The sequence below is a fragment of the Peromyscus eremicus genome, chromosome 1, assembly GCF_949786415.1.
Source record: "Peromyscus eremicus chromosome 1, PerEre_H2_v1, whole genome shotgun sequence".
In the NCBI taxonomy this organism is placed as follows: Eukaryota; Metazoa; Chordata; class Mammalia; order Rodentia; family Cricetidae; genus Peromyscus; species Peromyscus eremicus.
Genome location: NC_081416.1, coordinates 171,723,447 through 171,746,119, shown reverse-complemented (window position 1 = coordinate 171,746,119; position 22,673 = coordinate 171,723,447). Strand labels below are relative to the sequence as shown.

The 22,673-nt window shown below is 43.6% G+C and overlaps 1 protein-coding gene across 1 annotated transcript; it reads left to right on the top strand.

Moving 5' to 3' along the window:
• The first annotated feature begins 739 nt into the window (after positions 1-739).
• On the top strand, positions 740-13,892 carry LOC131925620 (carcinoembryonic antigen-related cell adhesion molecule 3-like). Its single transcript, XM_059281008.1, has 7 exons — positions 740-812; positions 1,361-1,720; positions 4,705-5,064; positions 6,374-6,733; positions 10,573-10,932; positions 12,231-12,590; positions 13,609-13,892. The coding sequence occupies exons 1-7, from the start codon at positions 749-751 to the stop codon at positions 13,890-13,892; spliced, it is 2,148 nt and encodes a 715-aa protein (XP_059136991.1). The 5' UTR covers positions 740-748.
• The last annotated feature ends 8,781 nt before the right edge of the window (positions 13,893-22,673 follow it).

Genomic DNA, 22,673 nt, shown 5'->3' with positions numbered 1-22,673 from the left:
ATAGACAAAGGGCAAAGGTAACCCAGCAAGATCAGAGAGGACATGGGCTCAGACAGTTCAGCTGACTCAACATACTGGAGGGTTGCCTTGAAATCTTTCATTGGAAAAGGGAACTCATGGTTCTTTCCAGGTCATACAACTCACCTCTTGCCCTACACTGAGTACATGAAACTCCACACACAATTGATTCAGGCTTCTCCTGCATCAGAACTTTGACTGGTTACACCAATGATAAAGGATTGATCTACTTCCCTGGTCATCACTCAGCTGGTCGCTTTGCAGTCCTCAGAGACATCTCTGTCCCCTTGCTGCTGGGACTAAATCTCACCTTTAATAGCACTGAGAACATAAGGCACACTGGGTGCTTACCTGGGTTTCTGTGTCACATGGACACATAGGTAGGAATGAGCCACCTTCCTCGCAGCTGACAGACCCAAGGCCAGGACGCAGCAGGTGTCCATTATTCTCTGAGGGTGCGGGGATGTTTATCAGCCTGTAGCTTGATGTGTTGCTTGAAGGTGAAATATAAGGAGAGAAAAAGGTGAGAGGGATTTGAGACAGCACTGAGAGTGGAAGGGACAGAGCAGTGCCTTGGACAGAGACCCCACCACCCACAGCCCATTTAATTCTGGGAAGTGCTCCCACCTGGGAGGACACACAGCTTAGAGGAAGAAAAGACAGCCAAACTTGAAGCCAAAAGTAGAAGTGAAGCTCTTCTCCAAGGGAGGAAACCACAGTGAGAAGAGAGATGGAGGTGTCATCTCTGCATCCATGCAAGGGCTGCACCCCCTGGCAGGGCCTTCTTCTCACAGGTAAGTGTGTCTATTCTCTGAGTGTGGAGGGAAGGGACCTCAGAGGCAGGATGGAGTGTTCTAAAGAGGACAGGAGCCCAAGAGGATACTTGGGGTTTCTGTTTGAGGTCACAAGGCAGAAGGCAGAGGGAGGGACAAAGGCTCAGCAGCCAGAAGCTCTCAGCAGACAGGAGGTGATGAGGGAAAGTGAAAAGCCCCAAACACTAAATATTCAAAGTCAGTCATACTGGCTGCCATGTTCTGAAGACTGATATTCCCAACCCTGATAGGGTGACTCTCCAGACAGAAATCAAAAAGGGGTGGACCAGTGAGATTGCTCAGTGTCCAGGTGTACAACCTGAATTCTTTCCTCAGGCCCCATATGGAAAGAATAGACTCCTGAAAGATCAACCTAGCCCTCCATATAGGAGCTGACATATAGTCCTGCAGATGTGCACATTGGGACACATGCTTCCTCCATTAAGGAGTGTGGGCACTTCACTACCAACACAACTAAACTGAGTGATGAACATACCTGCTCAGTGTTGTGTTTCTCTTTTCTGGTCTAGCCTCCCTTTTAACCTGCTGGCACCTGTCCACCACTGCCCAAGTTACCATTGAATCAGTGCCGCCCCAAGTGGTTGAAGGAGAAAACGTCCTTCTACGTGTCAACAATCTGCCAGAGAATCTTATAGCTTTTTCCTGGTACAAGGAAGCGAGGAATATGAACCTCAGAATTGCACTATTTGCACTGGACACAAATCTAAGTGTGATGGGGCCTGAACAAAGTGACAGAGAAACAGTGTACAGCAATGGATCCCTGTGGCTTAAAAATGTCACCAAGAAGGACACAGGATTCTATACCCTACAAACAGTAAAGAGAGGTGGAAAAATTGTATCTACAACAACCATGTACTTCCATGTGTACCGTAAGTGATTCTGTGTGAAATCTGGGTGCTGGGTGGGGTTTATTGCACTGGATACACACAGAAACATCAAACTTAGCCTGTGTCTACCTCCACTCAGCATGTGTCCCCATGTTGAGGTTTGAGCATTAGTTCAGGACACAGAAAGTGGAGAACAACTGCAGCAGAGCAGAATCCTTCATTTGACTATAACTTGCAGGCAGTGGGTGCATGGTGGGTACCTCTGCCTAGGATATCATCCACTATCTATACTCTTGGGTTCTCATAAGGAATGTATCCCTGAGAAAGTCCCCAAGTGACAGAGAGTGGGCCTGGTTAATGGATTGAATGGGAATGGGATTCTGATAGAATGGTGAGCCCCAGGAAGCCATGGTTGAGAACATCTGTCCCAGACTCAACACCAGGTAGCCCTGAGAAGCATTTTACTAGAGTTACATTTTGACTTCCTGGTATCAGGGAACAATTTTTAACAGTTGAAATCTTGTGGTGTGTAGAGCCAGCTAGTTTATTTTTATGAGAGCTACAGTGAGGCTAGTTCTTGAGACATCTTGTCCAGAGACTATGCAGGGAGAGCAAAGGTGCCCAGGCCATTAAGTAGATGTCCTGAAATGGTTATGAGACTTCCAAGAAGCTCATGATTGCCAAAGAGAGGGACAAAAAACACAGGTTCTCATGACAAGTGCTTGCCCTCTGGGGTCCAACTCAGGGAATTCTCTCCTGGAGGCAAATGGCTAGAGGTTCTGCTGATCTGCACAGCTCCACAGATGTGAGCTGCAGTTCCCCAATTGCAAACAGGGGGACTATAAGGCCACACAATCAGTACTCAGAAAAGTATTTGTCTGAATCAGGACTTTACCTTGTAGCCTGGTTTCTACTTCTGTCACTTCAGACCTGGAAGTCATGGACACGGCCTTCTCAGATCTATTGGCTCCTTCTTGTATCTGTTACATTGATAGAACATCATATTCAGTTTCCCCTTTATGTAGTTTCTTTGGGAAAGTTAGGGTACCCAAGCAGAATTACCTAGAATGAAGTCTAAGGCATCTTAGAAAGCTAAAAGAGGTCATGGGCAGACCCATCATACAGCTCAGTCAGCAGAGGAAGTGGGAGCATTATTTTACAACTCTACACAAGAGAGTAGAACCCACATCCTCTTTCCATGACTCAGGTGTCCTATTCCCACACACCCAGACTAGGAGATTCCTGAAACATCTGCTCCTGGGCCTTTGTCCTGAGTCAGTACACTGACTAGTGACTGCAGAGAGAAGACTTTTGTCCCTTTCTCCATGCACCACATGGATGGTCCCTTTGGAGCCCTCACAGACATCACTATCTGCTTTCTGGTGAAATCAAATTCCATCTTTCCAGAACATTGAGATCACAGGGGAGACTATGGTATAGCTGGGTTTCTGTCCCACAGGTAGTACAGAGACTCCCTCTTTGTTGCAGACAGACCAAGGCCAGGAAACAGCAGAGGGAAAACATAGATTAAGCTTCATCTCTTTCAAGGCCCAGGGATGTTCATCATCCTTGTCCACATGTGATCTGGAGGACTAAAACATAAAGACAGAAGGGGAGAGAGACACCAGGCAGCACTGAGAGTGGAGGGGGCAGAGAAATATTTTGAACACAGACCCACCCACAGCCCATGGGAGTCTGTGGAGTGCTCTGCCTGCTCAGCTCAGAGTGGGGAAGGAGAACAGATCTTGCAAGATGTGCTGGAGTAGATGTGCCATAGGAAGAAGACATATAGTACCACAGAGACCAGGAATACACTATCTGTACCCCTCTACAAAGGGTACACTACCTGTCACGGGCTCTGGCTCACAGGTGAGACTACAGGTTGAGAGTGTGTGAGAAGAGAGGACTGACTTACAATTTGGAGTCTCCTAAACAGGACAGGGACCTGAGAGGAGGCTCAGGGTTTGTAGGGGAGAAGACAGGACCAGAGCAGCAGGAAGATCTCAATAAAGAAGAAATGGTAAGGAATGGGGATTGTTCTTACCCAAAGTTATTCACCATGACCACAGTATTCTGAATACAGATGTTTTCATATGACTTCACAAACAAAAAATCAAGCTGGTAGTGATCAGTGACAGGGCTCTGATATCAGTGGATATGGGCATTTGGTTAATTGTGTGATGAACTGAGAAGCAAGGAACATAGGATGTCCTCTGACATCCACCTAAGTACTGTGTCCTGCACCCATCCCCCATGCACACTGAGACCAGCCTTTTCACACAAACTCTCACACAAATACAATTAGTAAATAAATGCAAAAAGAAAAAGCCAGTGAAAAAATTTTACACTATATGCCCAAACCTATGGTTTTCTTAAATAAATCCATGGGCATACAGGGTTCTGAGACATCATTCATTGATCGAGTCTCTATAGGTATCTGAGATTTTTCTAGGCAGCATTTTCTTTTAAAATATAAGAAAAATCATGGTTCTAACAATGCCCCAGTTCAAGTGGACTTGAAGTACAAGAAGCTGGCGGGTGAAGTGAGGTGTTGACTGGAACCACAAGAGGAACAGAACAACAACAGCAAAAGGTCAGAGAGTGAAGATGCAGGGTGCGTAGGGGAAGAGGAGGGGCAGCCATGATACCAATCTACCAGAAATGTGAGCAGGGGTCTGAGGGCAATGAGCCAGGCCATGTTGACACCTGAGGAGAGAGTGACATATAGTGGAAATGACTACTTTGGGGACACTGAAAACATGGAGGTCATGTGCTGACCTCCACCAAGCAGGACAGCAGTGAGCCAGGCCATGTTGACACCTGAGGAGAGAGTGACATACAGTGAAAAAGACAAGAGTGGGGACACTGAGAATGTTGAGGTCATGTGCTGACCTCCACCAAGTAGGAAAGTGAGTCACAAACCCACATACCTAGGCTGAGCAATGGACACAGCTGTCCAAGACAGAGGGATTCAACTTAGCCAAATACAAAGTTCCCAATAGTAATGCATCTCTCTTCTCTTCTAGCCTCCCTTTATACCTGTGGGCACCCTCCCCCCTCTGCCCAGCCCACTATTGAATCAGTGCCACCCAGTGTTGCTGAAGGGGGAAGTGTTCTTCTCCTCGTTCACAATCTCCCAGAGAATCTTCAAGCTCTTTACTGGTATAAAGGGGTGATTGCATACAAAAAGTTTGAAATTGCCCGACACATAAGACAAATAGATTCAAGTTTGCAGGAGCCAGCACACAGTGGTAGAGAGGCATTGTTCAGCAATGGATCCCTGCTGCTCCATAATGTCACCTGGAAGGATGCTGGATTCTACACCCTACGAACTCTGACTACAGATCTAAAAGCTGAAGAAGCCCATGTGCAACTCGAGGTGGACAGTAAGTGATTCTCTGGGATTGTTCAGTGCTGGGTGAGGCTTAATCGCACAGGACTCTCATGTCTGCCTTGTGCATAACTCCTCTCTGCACTGTGTCTGCATGCTGCGATTTGAGCACTTAGGACACATCTGGTGGAGACAAATGGCCATAGATCATTGTCTGTAGTCTGACTTCCCCCTACCCCAGTATTGAGGAAGACATTGATGGAAGGTAATTCAACATAAAATGTCAGACTCTGTCCAGTATCTGGGGGTTCCATCCATGTGTTTGAGGAAACCATAGCATCTTCACAGAGTTGAGGACCAGGAAGCCCTGGCCCCTGTCATGTGACCCAGGCCTGACTACATATGACCCTGGAGATCATTTGTCTAGGACTTATTCTTACTTCTTCTCAGAGCTGAATAGGGAACAATGGTTTTTAATTGCCTGTGCCAAACTTGGGTATGTATTAGCTCCAAATTGAGAGTGTCATATATAAAATCCAGGAACTGGTCCAGAGACCATAGAAGAGTGCTGCTTACTGACTTTATCCTTATGGCTTGGTCAGCTTGCTCTCTTTTATCACCCAAGACTGATAGCCTAGGGGTGTAACTGCCTGCAGTGAGCTGGATCCTTTCACACTAAACCTCAATTAAAATTATGTAGTGTGTGTGTGTGTGTGTGTGTGTGTGTGTGTGTATGTGTGTGTGTGTGTGTGTATGTGTGTGTGTGTGTGTGTGTGTGTGTAGTATGTACTACAGTCTTGCCCACAGATCAATTTGATAGTGGCACTTTTAATTGACTCTCCCACTTTCTAAGGGACTCTAACTTGTGTCAAGTTGACATAAAGCAAGTCATGCAAGTATCTGAGTCTTTTCTACGACCTGAGCCTGCCAAGAACATAAGACTGCTCGTGCCCTCACCCAGCCCTAGTCCTGTGGACTGCTGGACATATCCCCAAGGACATCAATAAGTGAAGTCAGGGGTTGACTGGAGCCATAAAGCAAACTGAAATGAGGCAGAAATTGAAAATCTATGGTCGGTAGATTTCAAGGGAGACATCATCTCAAATTGCAGTGTTCATGAGTGTGTACATGTCTGACTGAGGGCAATGAAAGAAGAGTCATTCAAACAACCACAGAGAGAGCTCTTTGCAGAGGAAATGACACATTCAGAAGCACTCAGGGATTGGAGGTCATGTTGCTGATCTCCCCACTTATGGATAGACACACCCACATCTGCATCTCTAGGCTGAGTCATGAATCTATATGTTCAGAACATCTTCACACCAACGCAATGTTCTTCAGTTGATGGTTTTTTTCTCTTCCAGCCTCTGTTTCTACATGCTCTAACTCTCCAGCCTCCACCCAAGTCACAATCAAATCAGTGCCTCAGTATGTTGCTGAAGGGGAAAGCGTTCTTCTCTTAGTTCATAATCTGCCAGAAGATCTTCAAGAATTTTACTGGTACAAATCAGTGTATAGGACAGACATTTTTGAAATTGCAAAATACAGCAAAGCCACGAATTCCACCATCTGGGGGCTTGCACATAGTCAAAGAGAAATGGTGTACACCAATGGATCCCTTTTGATCAAGGACATCACTAAGAAAGATGCAGGATTATACATGCTAGAAACTTTGAACAAAGATTACAAAATTGAGAAAGCATTTGTGCAACTCCATGTGAACAGTAAGTGACCTTTTATGGCTTCCAGTTGCTGGGTGTGGCTTATCCTACTTCATACATTAGACTGTCAGAACTGGGTTGTACCTGCTGTTTCCCGCACAGCACAGTGTCTCCACACTGGGGTTTAGGCACTGACTGTAAGTCACACATAGAGTAGATAACAATTGATCAGAATACCTCACTGGGCTCCATCTGGTGTGAAGAGAATGTATGCTGGATAACTCAGCGCAAGCATGTCAGACACAGACCAGATACTTGGGACTCTCACCATACAAGGCCTCAAGAGAGACTCTGTGGTTTCCAGGCAGGCATTTGCTGAGGAAGCCATGGGATCCTTATAGAGAGTACCAGGAAGTCCTAGCTCCAAAACTCTGCCCCTGGCTCTTCTTCAGGTGACACTGGGGATATTTTGTCAATGTTTGGCTTTAATATCCTGTTATTGCTGATAGGGATCAAGTCTTTACTGACTGTCCAAGTACTAGAGTGTGTAACTGGCTGTGCACTAAATGGGAGCTGCAGTTAGGTAGGTCACCTGGGCATCCTCTCCTTCTCAGTCCAAATGTATAAGTTTCCGGACCATTAGCCAATTATTCTGATAGGTTTAAGAGACTTCACAGGAAGATCAATGTCCCAACAGATAAAAACAGAGACAATATTTACTCAGTACTCCTCCTTGTTCTCAGGGGTCAAGCCTAGGAAAATCTCTTCTTCAGGTAAATAGTAGCAGAATCTGCTGAGTTGAGCATCTCCCCCATTGCAAGCTCATGGCTAAGCTTAACTCACAGGTGAAGCAGGGATCATTGGCAATGTGTCCTATTATAGGGAAATTGAAACACAGCAAACTCAGTATCTGAATCAGGGTCATACAATCTATGGCTGTCATATCAAAGCACAATACACACACACACACACACACACACACACACACACACACACACACACACACTTCTGATCTGCATTGTGTCCCCATGTGAGAATTTGAGCATTAGTTCAGGACACACAAAATGGAGAACAACTGCAGCAGAGCAGAATCCTTCATTTGACTATAACTTGCAGGCAGCTGGATGCATGGTGGATAACCCAGCCTAGGATATCATCCACTGTCTATACTCTTGGGTTCTCACAAGGAATGTATCCCTGAGAAAGTCCCCAAAGGACAGAGAGTGGGCCTGGTTAATGGATTGAGTGGGAATGGGATTCTGTAATAATAGTAAGTCCCAGGAAGCGCTGGTTGAGGACCCCTGTCCCAGACTCAACACCAGGTAGCCCTGAGAAGCATTTTACTAGTTACATTTTTACTTCCTGGTGTCAGGGAACATTTTTTTAACAGTTGAAGTCATGTGATATGTGGAACCAGCTAATGTACTGTTATGAGAGCTACAGTTAGGCTAGATCCCGAGACATTTTGTCCAGAGACTAAACAGGGAGAGCAAAGGTGCCCAGGCCTTTAAATAAATGTCCTGACCAATTATGAGAATTATAGGAATATCATGGTTGCCAAAGAAGGGCACAGAAAAAAACAGCATCTCCTGACAAGTATTTGTCCTTTGGGGTCCAACTCAGGGAATTCTCTCCTGGAGGCAAATGGCTAGAGGTTCTGCTGATCTGCACAGCTCCACAGATGTGAGCTGCAGTTCCCCAGTGACAAACAGGGGGGACTATCAGGCCACACAATTAGTACTCATAGAAGTATTTGTCTGAATCAGGACTTTACCTTGTAGCCTGGTTTCTACTTCTGTCACTTCAGACCTGGAAGTCATGGACATGGCCTTCTCAGATCTATTGGCTCCTTCTTGTATCTGTTACATTGACAGAACATCATATTCAGTTTTCCCCTTTATGTAGTTTCTTTGGGAAAGGTAGGGTAACCAAGCAGAATTACCTAGACTGAAATCTAAGGCATCTTAGAAAGCTAAAAGAGCTAATGGACAGACCCATCACATAGCTCAGTAAGCAAAGGAAGTGGGAGCATTGTCTTGCAACTCTACATAGGACAGTAGAATCCACATCCTCTTTCTATGACTCAGGTGTCCTATTCCCATACTTCCAGGCTGTGAGACTCCTGACACATTTGCTCCTTGGCCTTTGTCCTGAGTCAGTACACTGACTAGTGACTGCAGAGAGAAGAGTTTTGTCCCTTTCCTCATGATCTACATAGCTGGTCCCTTTGGAGCCCTCACAGACATTTCTGATCAGTTTCTGGTGAAAGCAAATTCCATCTTTCCAGAACATTGAGATCACAGGGGAGACTGTGAGTACAGCTGGCTTTCTGTCCCACAGGTAGTACAGAGACTCCCTCTTTGGTGCTGACAGACTAAGGCCAGGATACAGCAAAGGGCAAACCTAGATTAAGCTACTGCTCTTTCAAGGCCCAGGGATGTTCATCATCCTTGTCCACATGTGATCTGGAGGACTAAAACATAAAGACAGAAGGGGAGAGAGACACCAGGCAGCACTGAGAGTGGAGGGGGCAGAGAAATATTTTGAAAACAGACCCACCCACAGCCCATGGGAGTCTGTGGAGTGCTCTGCCTGCTCAGCTCAGAGTGGGGAAGGAGAACAGATCTTGCAAGATGTGCTGGAGTAGATGTGCCATAGGAAGAAGACATATAGTACCACAGAGACCAGGAATACACTATCTGTACCCCTCTACAAAGGGTACACTACCTGTCACGGGCTCTGGCTCACAGGTGAGACTACAGGTTGAGAGTGTGTGAGAAGAGAGGACTGACTTACAATTTGGAGTCTCCTAAACAGGACAGGGACCTGAGAGGAGTCTCAGGGTTTGTAGAGGAGAAGACAGTGTCCGACAGTTGCTCAGCATCAGGAAGCTATCAATGAACAAGAAATGGTAAGGGGTGATTATTCTTGTCCAAAATTATTCACCATGACCACAATATTCTGAAGACTGATGTTCTCAGTTATGATTTCACAAACAAAAAATCAAGCTGGTAGTGATCAGTGACAGGACTCTGATATCAGTGGACATAGGCATTTGGTTAATTGTCTGATGACTGAGAAGCAAGGAACACAAGATGTCCTTTGACCTCCACCTAAGTACCATGTCCTACACTCATTCCCCATGCACACTGAGACAGACACAAAGTCTCACACAAATTTAATTTGTAAATAAGTACCAAAAAAGCCAGTGAGAAAATTTTACACTCTATCCCCAACCCTATGGTTTTCTTAAATAAATCCATGGGCATAAAGGGTTCTGAGAAATCGTTCATTGATTGAGTCTCTACAGGTATCTGAGGTTTTTCTAAGTAGCATTTTCTTTTAAAAATATAAGACAAATCATGGTTCTTACAATGCCCCAGTTCGAGTGGACTTGAAGTACAAGAAGCTGGAGGGTGAAGTAAGGTGTTGACTAGGAACCACAAGAGGAACAGAACAACAACAGCAAAAGGTCAGAGAGTGAAGATGCAGGGTGTGTAGGGGAAGAAGAGGGGCAGCCATCATCCCAATCTACCAGAAATGTGAGCAGGGGTCTGAGGGCAGTGAGCCAGGCCATGTTGACTCCTGAAGAGAGAGTGACATATAGTAGAAATGACTACTTTGGGGACACTGAGAACATGGAGGTCATGTGCTGACCTCCACCAAGTAGGACAGCAGTAAGCTGCGGCCCTGTTGACAATTGAGGAGAGATTGTCATACAGTAGAAAAGACAAGAGTGGGGACACTGAGAATGTGGAGGTCATGTGCTGACCTCCACCAAGTAAGAGAGATGAAAACCCACACACCAGGCATGAGCAATGGACACAGCTATTCAAGACAGAGGGACTCATCTTAGCAAAATACAAAGGTCACAATATTAATGCATCTCTCTTCTCTTCTAGCCTCCCTTTTCACCTACTGGCATCCTCCCCTCTCTGCCCAGCCCACTATTGAATCAGTGCCACCCAGTGTTGCTGAAGGGGGAAGTGTTCTTTTACTTGTTCACAATCTCCCAGAGAATCTTCAAGCTCTTTACTGGTATAAAGGGGTGATGGCATACAAGAAGTTTGAGATTGCCCGACACATAAGACAAATAGATTCAAGTGTGCTGGGCCCAGCACACAGTGGTAGAGAGGCATTGTTCAGCAATGGATCCCTGCTGCTCCATAATGTCACCTGGAAGGATGCTGGATTCTACACCCTACGAACTCTGACTACAGATCTAAAAGCTGAAGAAGCCCATGTGCAACTCGAGGTGGACAGTAAGTGATTCTCTGGGATTGTTCAGTGCTGGGTGAGGCTTAATCGCACAGGACTCTCATGTCTGCCTTGTGCATAACTCCTCTCTGCACTGTGTCTGCATGCTGCGATTTGAGCACTTAGGACACATCTGGTGGAGACAAATGGCCATAGATCATTGTCTGTAGTCTGACTTCCCCCTACCCCAGTATTGAGGAAGACATTGATGGAAGGTAATTCAACATAAAATGTCAGACTCTGTCCAGTATCTGGGGGTTCCATCCACGTGTTTGAGGAAACCATAGCATCTTCACAGAGTTGAGGACCAGGAAGCCCTGGCCCCTGTCATGTGACCCAGGCCTGACTACATATGACCCTGGAGATCATTTGTCTGGGACTTATTCTTACTTCTTCTCAGAGCTGAATAGGGAACAGTGGTTTTTAGTTGCCCGTGCCAAACTTGAGTGTGTATTAGCTTCAAATTGAGAGTGTCATATATAAAATCCAGGAACTGGTCCAGAGACCATAGAAGAGTGCTGCTTACTGACTTTATCCTTATGGCTTGGTCAGCTTGCTCTCTTTTATCACCCAAGACTGATAGCCTAGGGGTGTAACTGCCTGCAGTGAGCTGGATCCTTTCACACTAAACCTCAATTAAAATTATGTAGTGTGTGTGTGTGTGTGTGTGTGTGTGTGTATGTGTGTGTGTGTGTGTGTGTGTGTGTGTGTGTGTATGTAGTATGTACTACAGTCTTGCCCACAGATCAATTTGATAGTGGCACTTTTAATTGACTCTCCCACTTTCTAAGGGACTCTAACTTGTGTCAAGTTGACATAAAGCAAGTCATGCAAGTATCTGAGTCTTTTCTACGACCTGAGCCTGCCAAGAACATAAGACTGCTCGTGCCCTCACCCAGCCCTAGTCCTGTGGACTGCTGGACATATCCCCAAGGACATCAATAAGTGAAGTCAGGGGTTGACTGGAGCCATAAAGCAAACTGAAATGAGGCAGAAATTGAAAATCTATGGTCGGTAGATTTCAAGGGAGACATCATCTCAAATTGCAGTGTTCATGAGTGTGTACATGTCTGACTGAGGGCAATGAAAGAAGAGTCATTCAAACAACCACAGAGAGAGCTCTTTGCAGAGGAAATGACACATTCAGAAGCACTCAGGGATTGGAGGTCATGTTGCTGATCTCCCCACTTATGGATAGACACACCCACATCTGCATCTCTAGGCTGAGTCATGAATCTATATGTTCAGAACATCTTCACATCAGTCCAATGTTCTTCAATTGATGGGTTTTTTTCTCTTCCAGCCTCTGTTTCTACATGCTCTAACTCTCCAGCCTCCACCCAAGTCACAATCAAATCAGTGCCTCAGTATGTTGCTGAAGGGGAAAGCGTTCTTCTCTTAGTTCATAATCTGCCGGAAGATCTTCAAGAATTTTACTGGTACAAATCAGTGTATAGGACAGACGTCTTTAAAATTGCAGAATACAACAGAGCCACGAATTCCACCATCTGGGGCCTTGCACACAGCCAAAGAGAAATGGTGTACACCAATGGATCCCTGCTGATCAAGGGCATCACTGAGAAAGATGCAGGATTATACATGCTAGAAACTTTGAACAAAGATTACAGAATTGAAAAAACATTTGTGCAACTCCATGTGAACAGTAAGTGACCTTTTATGGCTTCCAGCTGCTGGGTGTGGCTTATCCTACTTCATACACTAGACTGTCAGAACTGGGTTGTACCTGATGTTTCCTGCACAGCACCGTGTCCCCACACTGGGGTTTAGGCACTGACTGTAAGTCACACATAGGGTAGGCAACAATTGATCAGAATACCTCACTGGGCTCCACCTGCAGTGAAGAGAATGTATGCTGGATAACTCAGAGCAAGCATGTCAGACACAGACCAGATACTTGGGACTCTCATCGTACAAGGCCTCAAGAGAGACTCTGTGGCTTCCAGGCAGGCATTGGCTGAGGAAGCCATGGGATCCTTATAGAGAGTACCAGGAAGTCCTAGCTCCAAAACTCTGTCCCTGGCTCTTCTTCAGGTGACACTGGGGATATTTTGTCAATGTTTGGCTTTAATATCCTGTTATTGCTGATAAGGATCAAGTCTTTACTGATTGTCCAAGTACTAGGGTGTGTAACTGGCTGTGCACTAAATGTGAGCTGCAGTTAGGTAGGTCACTTGGGCATCCTCTCCTTTTCAGTCCAAATGTACAGGTTCCCAGACCATTAGTCAATTATTCTGATAGGTTTAAGAGACTTCACAGAAGATCAATGTCCCAAAGGATAAAAACAGAGACAATAGTTACTCAGTACTCCTCCTTGTTCTCAGGGATCAAGCCTAGGGAATTCTCTTTTTCAGGTAAATAGTAACAGATGCTGTTGATTTGAGTATCTCCCCCATCCCAAGTTCAGGCCAATGTTCATAACTAAACTTAAATCACAAGTGAAGCAGTGATCATTTGCAAGGTGTCCTCTTATAGGTAATTTGAGACGCAGCAAACTCAGTATCTGAATCATAGTCATATAGCCTGTGGATGGCAGATCAATGCAATACACATTCTCAGATCCAAATTCTCTTCCCTGTAGGCTTTATTAAGTATGAAATATAGAGGGGCTGGTTGAGCTTACTGAAGAATATTGTCATTTAGTCCCCTCTCTTTCTTCACAGAGCCTGTGGCACAGCCCTTCATTCGAGTCATTGACACCACAGTCACAGTACAGAGCTCTGTGGTCTTTACATGCTTCTCATCTGACCCTGGAATCTCCATCCACTGGATCTTCAATAACCAGAGTCTGCAGCTCACAGACAGGATGATTCTGTCCTCCCAAAAGTGCCAACTCTACATTTATGCTGTCAGGATGGAGGATGCTGGAGAGTATAAGTGTGAGGTCTCCAACCCAGTCAGTTCAAAGACTAGCCTTCCAGTCAGCCTGGTGGTGAAGAAAGAGTGACCTCTCCTCTCCATCTATAGCACAGTAGGGACATTTCTTTATCAATGGTGTACAACAAGGAGAAAAGTTGTATGGTAAAAATTGTCAGTTACCACTCAGGTAAGGTGACTCAAGCTTATAATCCTGGGATAAATGTGCACATGGACTGGCCAGAACATAAAAGGAGACTCAGTTTCTAAAGCTGAAAAGCAAACAAAAATATCGTAAACAGAACTGCAAAGGAGTTAAGAGCTTAGGTTGTCGATCAATTATATAGCCGGTTCTTAGAGTCTAAGGAAACTAATTTCAGGATCCGCAAACTTCTGGATGCTCTTGGTCCCCTGTTAAAATCGTGCAGTGTTTGCATAGAGATAAACATCCTCTCATAAGCTCAAGTAGTTTCACCTGATACCAATGCTTTCTCGACACCAATCATCCATGTGAAGTGAGGAATGGTGACCGGATAAGTGACTGCGCAAGTTTATCTGTGGACATAACTGATTTCTAAATAGTTTTGATGCTCAGTTTGATACACAGATGTAAAATACATAGTGTAAGGATCAAGTGGACTGTTTCTATCCTGACACTGGCATTCAAGTGCAAACTTATTCATGATTATTTTCCTTGTTTATATATATTTTAAGACATAGATGGGATTTTCTACTTTAAATTTTCTGAGGTGCCCTGATTAGTGGCATTAAGCACATTCATTTTATCATGTGAATATCACTATTGTTCATTTGCAAGGCATTTCTAAACCTATATTCCATCTACTTCTGTCTCTAGGCATAAGAGAAAACAGAACATCTAATTGTGGTAAATATTAGTTTATAGAAATACATACCAGGTGGGTGTGCTTGCCCACCAGTTCCAGAAACTTCTGTAGAATCTTTATTATTTTCTCCAAATAATTTCATGTCATCTGCAGATACACTTGACAGTTGATTGATGGGCTACCTTTCAGTTCTTTGTTTTGCCTAATTGTTCTTTCTATGACTCCTAAGGTAACACTAAAGAGAAGTGGCCACAGCAGCATCCTTGTGTCACTCGTGGTCATAGAGGGAAAGCTGTCAGTGCCCCCACTGAGTACAATTTACTGTGGATTTCCATGTGTTCTCCTACTGCACTGCCCTGCCCACTACACCTTGTTTGGCTGTTTTCATCATTAAAAACTGTTCACTTTTGTCAAATGTCTTTATTGACTTAGTCTTATGAGTTACACATTGAATCAGTTTTGTGTTTCTCATTCTTCTAACTCTATAGGTTCTGGGCTTATAGGAATATTTCTGTTTCATCTAGGTCACTCAACATTTAGCACAACTATTGAGTGCTCATGGAACTCTTAGTATTCTTTAGAAGGACTGTAAGGACTCAAATTTCACTTCTAGTGTTAATGGTAATATATTTAAAGCAAAGCTAATCTAATTAAAGGTTGTTGATACTGTTAATCATTTTGAAAAACCAACTTCAGATTCAATGATTTCCCCTACTGTTATTCATTTGTATCATTATTCTAACTTGTGGAGTTTCGACCACACAGAATCAATGCTTTCCTTTTTACTCCCCATGGTTTGTTTAGTTACCTTTTCTTTGTACAGCTCAGGACCACCTCCCTAGGAATGGCACCGCTCACAGTGTGCCTTCAAACATCAATCAGTGACCAAGGAAGTGCTTCATAGACACACCCAGAGGCCAAACTGATGGAGGCAATTCTTTGAGGTTTCCCAGGTGTCTCTAGCTTGTGTCAGGTGACAGAAACTAGCCAGCAACCTGTCAAACAAATCTGGTCCCACTGGGCCTGTTTCAGAAGCGCTTGCCCTTAATTTCTGTAGGTCACATCATCAGTATCCACCTGAATCTCAAAATAGTTCTTTACATGGTGCAAGCATATTAGAGAGGGTATGTTAACACCCAACAATAAAAAGGTGGCTCTGTTGCAAACCATGACTAGATTCTCAACATTCTGAGATCATTCCTAGATTCATGCTTCACTCTTGGGGAACTGGTGACTCTGGAACCATCTATATGAACATCTAGGTTGGCCATGTCATCCTGTGTTAGCTCCTGTATATCCAGCCAGACCTTGCTTGAAGCCAAGAATGTCATGAAGGAAATTCAGCTACTTGGAGAATCTCAGGGTTACTATTTGTGGTGGAGAAAAATGACATCTCAGACTCAGGCACTGTTAACACATGTGAGTGTAATTAAGGTTTTTCACAACATATGATGTGCTGGTGTTGTAATCTGGGATGTTGTGCTTGGCACACAGGTATCTTGCTAATTCACTACATACCTAGCCTCAGTTGGGTGGTATTTAATTGAGGAGCTTCTGATTCCCTCTCATACTGTCACAATTGTATTTGTTCAGTTTACTACTCCAGAAACCACACCTTCCAATCTTCATACCAGCAAGCATTCATTCTTTTGTGTTACTGCAACAAAACACTATGAACAACATAACTTACAGATAAAATTATTTATTTGGGTTTATGGTCCATCATGGCAGTGAAGCATGGTAGCAAGCCATAGATATTGTGGCAGGAGCAGGAAGCTGAGAGCTCACATCTTGAACTGAAAGCACAAAGCAGAGAGATTGAATTGGAAATGGTGCGGGGCTGTTAGACTCAAAGCTTGTCCCAGTAATGATCTGACTGCAGAGGCTATGATTCCCAAACCTCACCAAACAGTGCCACCAACTTGGGACCAGGAATTCATACTCCTGAAAATGTGGAGAACATTTCTCATGGAAATCACCAACAGGGACAAACTTCTAACTCTTCCTTTGCTGCCTCTAGCTAACCTGCCCAATATTCTTGCTTTATCAATGGGGAGCCTCAGCGAGACACCCCAAAATTTTTTATCCCCCAAATCATTTCTAGTTATCAGACCCAATCCATAGCTCTGCCAAGGGTCTCATTGGGACCACAGCCAGAAAAATTACAGTCCTTTCTAATCAGAACCCTGAATTGTCAATACCACCCTTTGGGGTGAAGTGTTTTGGTTTTCTAAAAAGATACAGAAGTTAGTTCCTAGACTGGGTCCCCAGGGACCATCAAGTCCTAATCACTACAATTTGAAGTTTAACACCAGCTCTCCCCATTCATGCTTCCCTGATTTCTTCTGTCCCACTCTCCACCCTGAAATGTGAGTAGTGGGAAGAACTTCACAGTGGAGAATATGTTCTTAAGGAAAAGTTGATTTATTTTTGTCAGAAAACGCATGCATTACTGCCCTTCCATTAATTTTACAACAGCTATTATGCAGAATGGACACCAGAGTTTCAACTTTTGCTCACACACTTTTATTTCTCAGAAGAAAAAGCTCCCTACTGATAGGAACCAGCAGCTCAGAGATTCACTCCCAGCTCTGCTCCTATCTCATGTGGCAACTGGTTCTACTTTCTGGGTGGGTAATATGCCAGGGATGTCTCTTCTGTGTCAGGATAAGGCAGATCATCAACAACTTGATGATGCTACTTAATAGATTATTTTTAAAGGTGAAAGTATATCACTGATGGACATCACAAAATCCCTGCTTCAGGAGCAGGTTAGTGGGAAAGCAATCCCCAGGTTAGGATGCCTCTGAGGTGAGTCCTGGCTCTAAAGGTCCAGCTGTGTGAGTCTGTGGATAGGAGCACATGTGATGGTCATACACAGCGGTGAGAGCCACTCCCTTGGTGAACAGGAAACTTCCTGTCCTCGTTAGCTTTCACTGTCAAACTCACACAGGCTTATGTCACCAATGTGGAGGCCACTTCTTAAGTGAATCATTAGGTTGATCAGGGCAGTCTGCAGAAATATCTGTGAGGGATTGTCTTGATTGTCTTAATGTGTTTAAGAGGGCTGAGGTCACTCTGGGTAGTGCCATCCCTATGCAGATGGTTTTGGGAAGTCTATGGAAGATAGCTGAGCTTGATCCAGACAGAGATAGAGACTTAGACAGTGTGTGTGTGTGTGTGTGTGTGTGTGTGTGTGTGTGTGTGTGTGTGTGTGTGAGAGAGAGAGAGAGAGAGAGAGAGAGAAGGCACCAAGCAACTTTCCTCCCCAGTTTCTGCTCTCAGGTTTCTGCCTTGAGTTTCTTCCCTGAATTCACCCAGGGGTGGATTTAAACTCAAGGTGTCAAGCATATAAATCCTTTACTCCCTACACTGCTAACATTAGCATGTTTATCCCAGAAGCAGAAGTAAAAGTGGGAGACAGTCTTTAGTGGAGAACATTAAACACCTCCATTTGGAGCATAAACAATGCTCTCTCTACTCATATACTTTATTATCTTTGAGCAAAGAAATTAGACCAAAAGACAGTCCAGACTACTGTGGGTGCAATCCCTAATCTGTTGTTCTCTGCCTTGAGTCTCAAGAGACAATGGCAGGAATTTCCGTGAAGTTATAGAGTCACTAGGCTTCTCCTGTGTCTGCCTAACTTCTGTATGAATAATATTTCTGTCTCTCGACCAAATGTTCCAAGGACAAACCACAAATTCTCTCTAGATACACTCTACGTTGCCTGCAGTCACAGTGAGCATGATGACTAGCCCTGCGATACATTTGTGCCCAAGTATCGGGCCTCTTCCCAGCATTTGAACCTGGTGACCATTCCTATTGAAGACACAGGCATGAGCTTCTGGTCCCCTCTGTTCTCTATGAAACACCATCAGTACACAGAACCAATACTCAGAAAATGATTCCATTTTGTATATACACCATATCTTTGTCACACATTCATCAGTTGTAGGCCATTTAAGTTGTTTCAATTTTCTAGCTATTGTAAATATAATAGCAGTGAACATGGCTGAGCAAGTTTCTGTGGAGCAGTGTGTCTAATCCGTTGATCAAACACCAAAAGTGTTGTAGTAGGGTCATGTGGTAGATTTACTTTCAGGTATTTTTGTGTGGGGGGAGAGAGTGGTTCTCCACACTGATTTCTAGAGTGGGTTCGCGAGTTTACAACCCCATCAACAGTGAATGAAGGCTGTCTTTTCTCCACAACCCCATCAATATTTTTGTAGGCTGTTAGCCATTCTGACTAGAGTAATGTGATATCTTAGTGTAGTTTTAACTTATATTTCTCTTATTGATTGCTCAGGAAGATGAACACTTTTGGAGATAGTGCTTAGTCATTTTTATACCTTCTTTTGAGAACTCTCTTCAGATCCATGGCCCATTTTAGACTTGTTACTTTTTTTCATTTCGTCCTTACCTCCTCCCTATCCTCTCCTCCCTCACTCTATTTAGTTTTTGAGACATGGTATCTATATATAATCCAGGCTATCTAGGAACCCACTCTGTAAATCAGGATGGTTTTGAACTCACTGAGACCTACCCGCCTCTGTCTCCTGCTTGCTGGGATTAAAAGCCTATTCCACCATTACAGGCTCTGTTTCTTTTCATGTATCTCTGATTTTTGAGTTTTTTTAACACATTCTGGATATTAATCCTCTATCAGATGCATAGCTGGAGAAGATTTTCTTTTACTCTGTGGGCACACTTTTCATTGGCCGGATTGTTTCCTTTAGTGTAGAGAAGCTTTATATTTTAAGGAATTCCCATTTGTCAATTGTTAGACTCAATCCCTGGCAAATGGAGTCCTGGTCAAAGAGTCCTTTCCTATAATTGCATCTTGTAGGACACTACCTATGTTTTCTTTTCACACTTTTAGTGTTTCAATGGGCCTTTAACCCATTTGGAGTTAATTTTAGTGCAGGGTGATAGATAGGAATCTAATTCATTCTTCTACATGTGAACATCCCATTTTTCCAGCAGCAGTTGTTGATGGTGCTGTCTTTTCTCCAGTGCACATTTTTAGCATCTTTGTCAAATATCAGATGGTCTTAATTACATACACTTGTGTTTGGGCCCCTATCTTGTTCCACTAGTCTGTAGGTCTGTTTTTGTTGCCAATACCGTGCTGCTTTTAGTACTGTAGACCTGTAATACACTTTGAAGTGTGGAATAGCAATCCCTTCAACATTCTTGTTTAGCTCAGGACTGCTTAGGCTATCTGATGTCTTTTGCAGTTCTACATGAGTTTTCTATTTCTGTGGAAAACATTACTGAGATTTTGATTAGGATCGAATTGAGTCTGCAAACTGCCTTGTAAAAATGACTATTTTTAACATATTAGTTATACCAATGCATGAGCATGGGATATCTCCTCATTTTCTAATATTTTCCTCTATCTCTTTCTTCTGAGATTGAAATTTTTCATTGAACTCAATTTTAACTTCCTAGGTTACCTTTATTCCTGATTTTCTTAGATCATTGTGGATGGGAGTGTGGCCATGATATCTTATTATTATTAGAGTGCTTGGTGTTGGTGGAAAGAGAAACTAATGATTTTGTAAATTGACTTTGTATCCTGCTACTTTGCTAAATTTGTTGTTTGTTTCTAGAAGCTTTGTGGTTTAATTTTGTTATCTCTGCTGTACAAAATTATATGATCTGCAAATAGGAACATTTTAACTTCTTTTTCATATTTGTATCTCTTTAATTTCATTTTCTTGTCTTGCTCCAGACAGTGCTTCCAGAACTATGCTGAAATGCATTGGTTTAATGGGCAGCCCTGTCTTATCCCTGTTTTTAGTGGGATTGTTCAAGTTTTTCTCTCTTTTAGATTCGGGTGCTGTGGGTTTGTCATCTGCAGTCTCATTATGTTGAATTATGCTCCTTCTATCCCTTGCTAACTCAAGGACTTTTATTACTAAGGCGTGTGAGATTTTGTCAAGGCTTTTTCTTGACATCCATTAGGATGATTGTGTGGTTCACGGTTAAGTGTGGTGCACATATAGAGTGGAACACTACTCAGTTGTAAAGAAAAATGAAATAATAAATTTTGCAGATAAATGGGTGGAAATTGAAAATATACTGACTGAGGCAATGAAGACCAAGAAAGACAAATGCCACACGTTTCCCATTTGTAGTTCTCAGCTCTGAATCATCAGATATGTTTTTTATATCCTGGCAGAATCAGGGAAAACATGAAAGTTTAAAAAGATCTTTGGGGCCAGGCCGTGGTGGTGCACCATTTTAATCCCAGCACTCAGGAGGCAGAGCCAGGCAGATCTCTGTGAGTTCAAGTCCAGCCTGGTCTACAGAGTGAGATCCAGGACAGGTACCAAAACTACACAGAAAAAAACCCTGTCTCAAACAAAACAAAACAAAACCCAAAACATTGGGCTTAGAAGAAGCAGGGCACAGGAACTATGAAAGGGGAATAGGATAAACAGGAGGGTCTTATATTAGGACAGGGAATGATTGCAATATAGAGGCAGAAGTAAGGAGGTAGGATAAATAATACCAGGGTGTTTGAAAAAATATAGGGAGTCTTATTTTATGTTTCCCTAAAATATGTGTGTGTGTGTGTGTGTGTGTGTGTGTATGTATGTGTGTGATGTGTGTGTTCATGTATATATATAACTTTTGGTGTGACAATGCTCCCCCTAAGAGCCATAGGCTAACAATAAATAGTACAAAGAAAGAAACCTCCTTCAACATTGTTGGACATGGGAGTTCAAGAGACTCCCCCAACAAAATAGGCTATGACTGCTCCCCTTGGTTGCCTTCTAGAATTTGAAGATATGTCTTTATTGTTAAGTATACCATTAACTTATAGGACACAAGGCTTGGAGGAATCTAGCAGGATCTGACCCTAAAGCCTCCCCCCTAATGGCTAGAGCTTACAATACTTACAGGTTCTATGCAAGCCAACAACAGAAGAAAAGAATCAATAGTATGACCAGCATGGCAAGATATCTCTAAAGATCTCCTAGCTCCACATCCTCTCCAGCATAAGGTGTCTTCAGTATTTTTGATCTTAGCCATTCTGACAGGCGTAAGGTGGTATCTCAGAGTTGTTTTGATTTGCATTTCCCTGATGATTAGGGATGTTGAGCAATTCCTTAAATGTCTTTCAGCCATTTGAGTTTCCTCTGTTGAGAATTCTCTGTTTAGTTCTATAGCCCATTTCTTAAAATATGAACCAATGGCTGAGGGGTCACCAACTGGATCAGGCCCTCTGAGTGGGTGAGACAGTTGATTGGCCTGATCTGTTTGGGAGGCATCCAGGCACTGGCACTGGGTCCTGTGCTCATTGCATGAGTCGGCTGTTTGAAACCTGGGGCCTATGCAGGGTCGCTTGGCTCGGCCTGGGAGGAGGGGACTGGACCTACCTGGACTGAGTCCACCAGGTTGATCTCAGTCTGTGGGGAAGGCTTTGCCCTGGAGGAGATTGGAATGGGAGGCGGGCTGGGGGGAAGGTGAGGGGGGCGGGAGGGGGGAGAACAAGGGAATCTGTGCCTGTATGTAGAACTTAATTGTATTGCAAAATAAAAATTTTAAAAAAAAGAAAAAAAAGGAAAAAAAAAGATATCTCTAAAGATGCAAGAATAACACATATAGCTTGAAGGTAACCAACAAATGTCTAATTGGACTTAAGAACTCCTTGATAGGAGGGAAATCATACCCGGTATTAGAATCCTAGAAAACTACATATGGCTAGTGAGGTTATGGATCCTAGAGGAAAACCTACTGTGGCCACTTTCTTATACTAGTATAATTTCTAGGTTCATTTTAAGTACACATCCTTATACCCACAGATAACTGTAGCTCCCATTGCCATCAAAGAACACTCTATTTGTACAGACAGAGACCACCAATGAGATCCAAAACTTTTCCAAATGCATGAACAAATTACACCCTGGGATGTCTAGCCTCAGTTGATCTATCTGTGACACAATCCCCTTTTTTGAAGCTTAGGGAGCATCTCAGAAGAGTAGGTTGAAAAACTGTAAGAGTCAGAGAACCAG

Coding starts and splice junctions, on each gene's coding strand:
- LOC131925620 (XM_059281008.1), top strand. CDS start 749: ATGGAGGTGTCATCTCTGCATCCATGCAAGGGCTGCACCCCCTGGCAG. Junction 6,734..10,572: donor TGTGCAACTCCATGTGAACA/GTAAGTGACCTT, acceptor CTTCTCTTCTAG/CCTCCCTTTTCACCTACTGG. Junction 10,933..12,230: donor TGTGCAACTCGAGGTGGACA/GTAAGTGATTCT, acceptor TTTCTCTTCCAG/CCTCTGTTTCTACATGCTCT.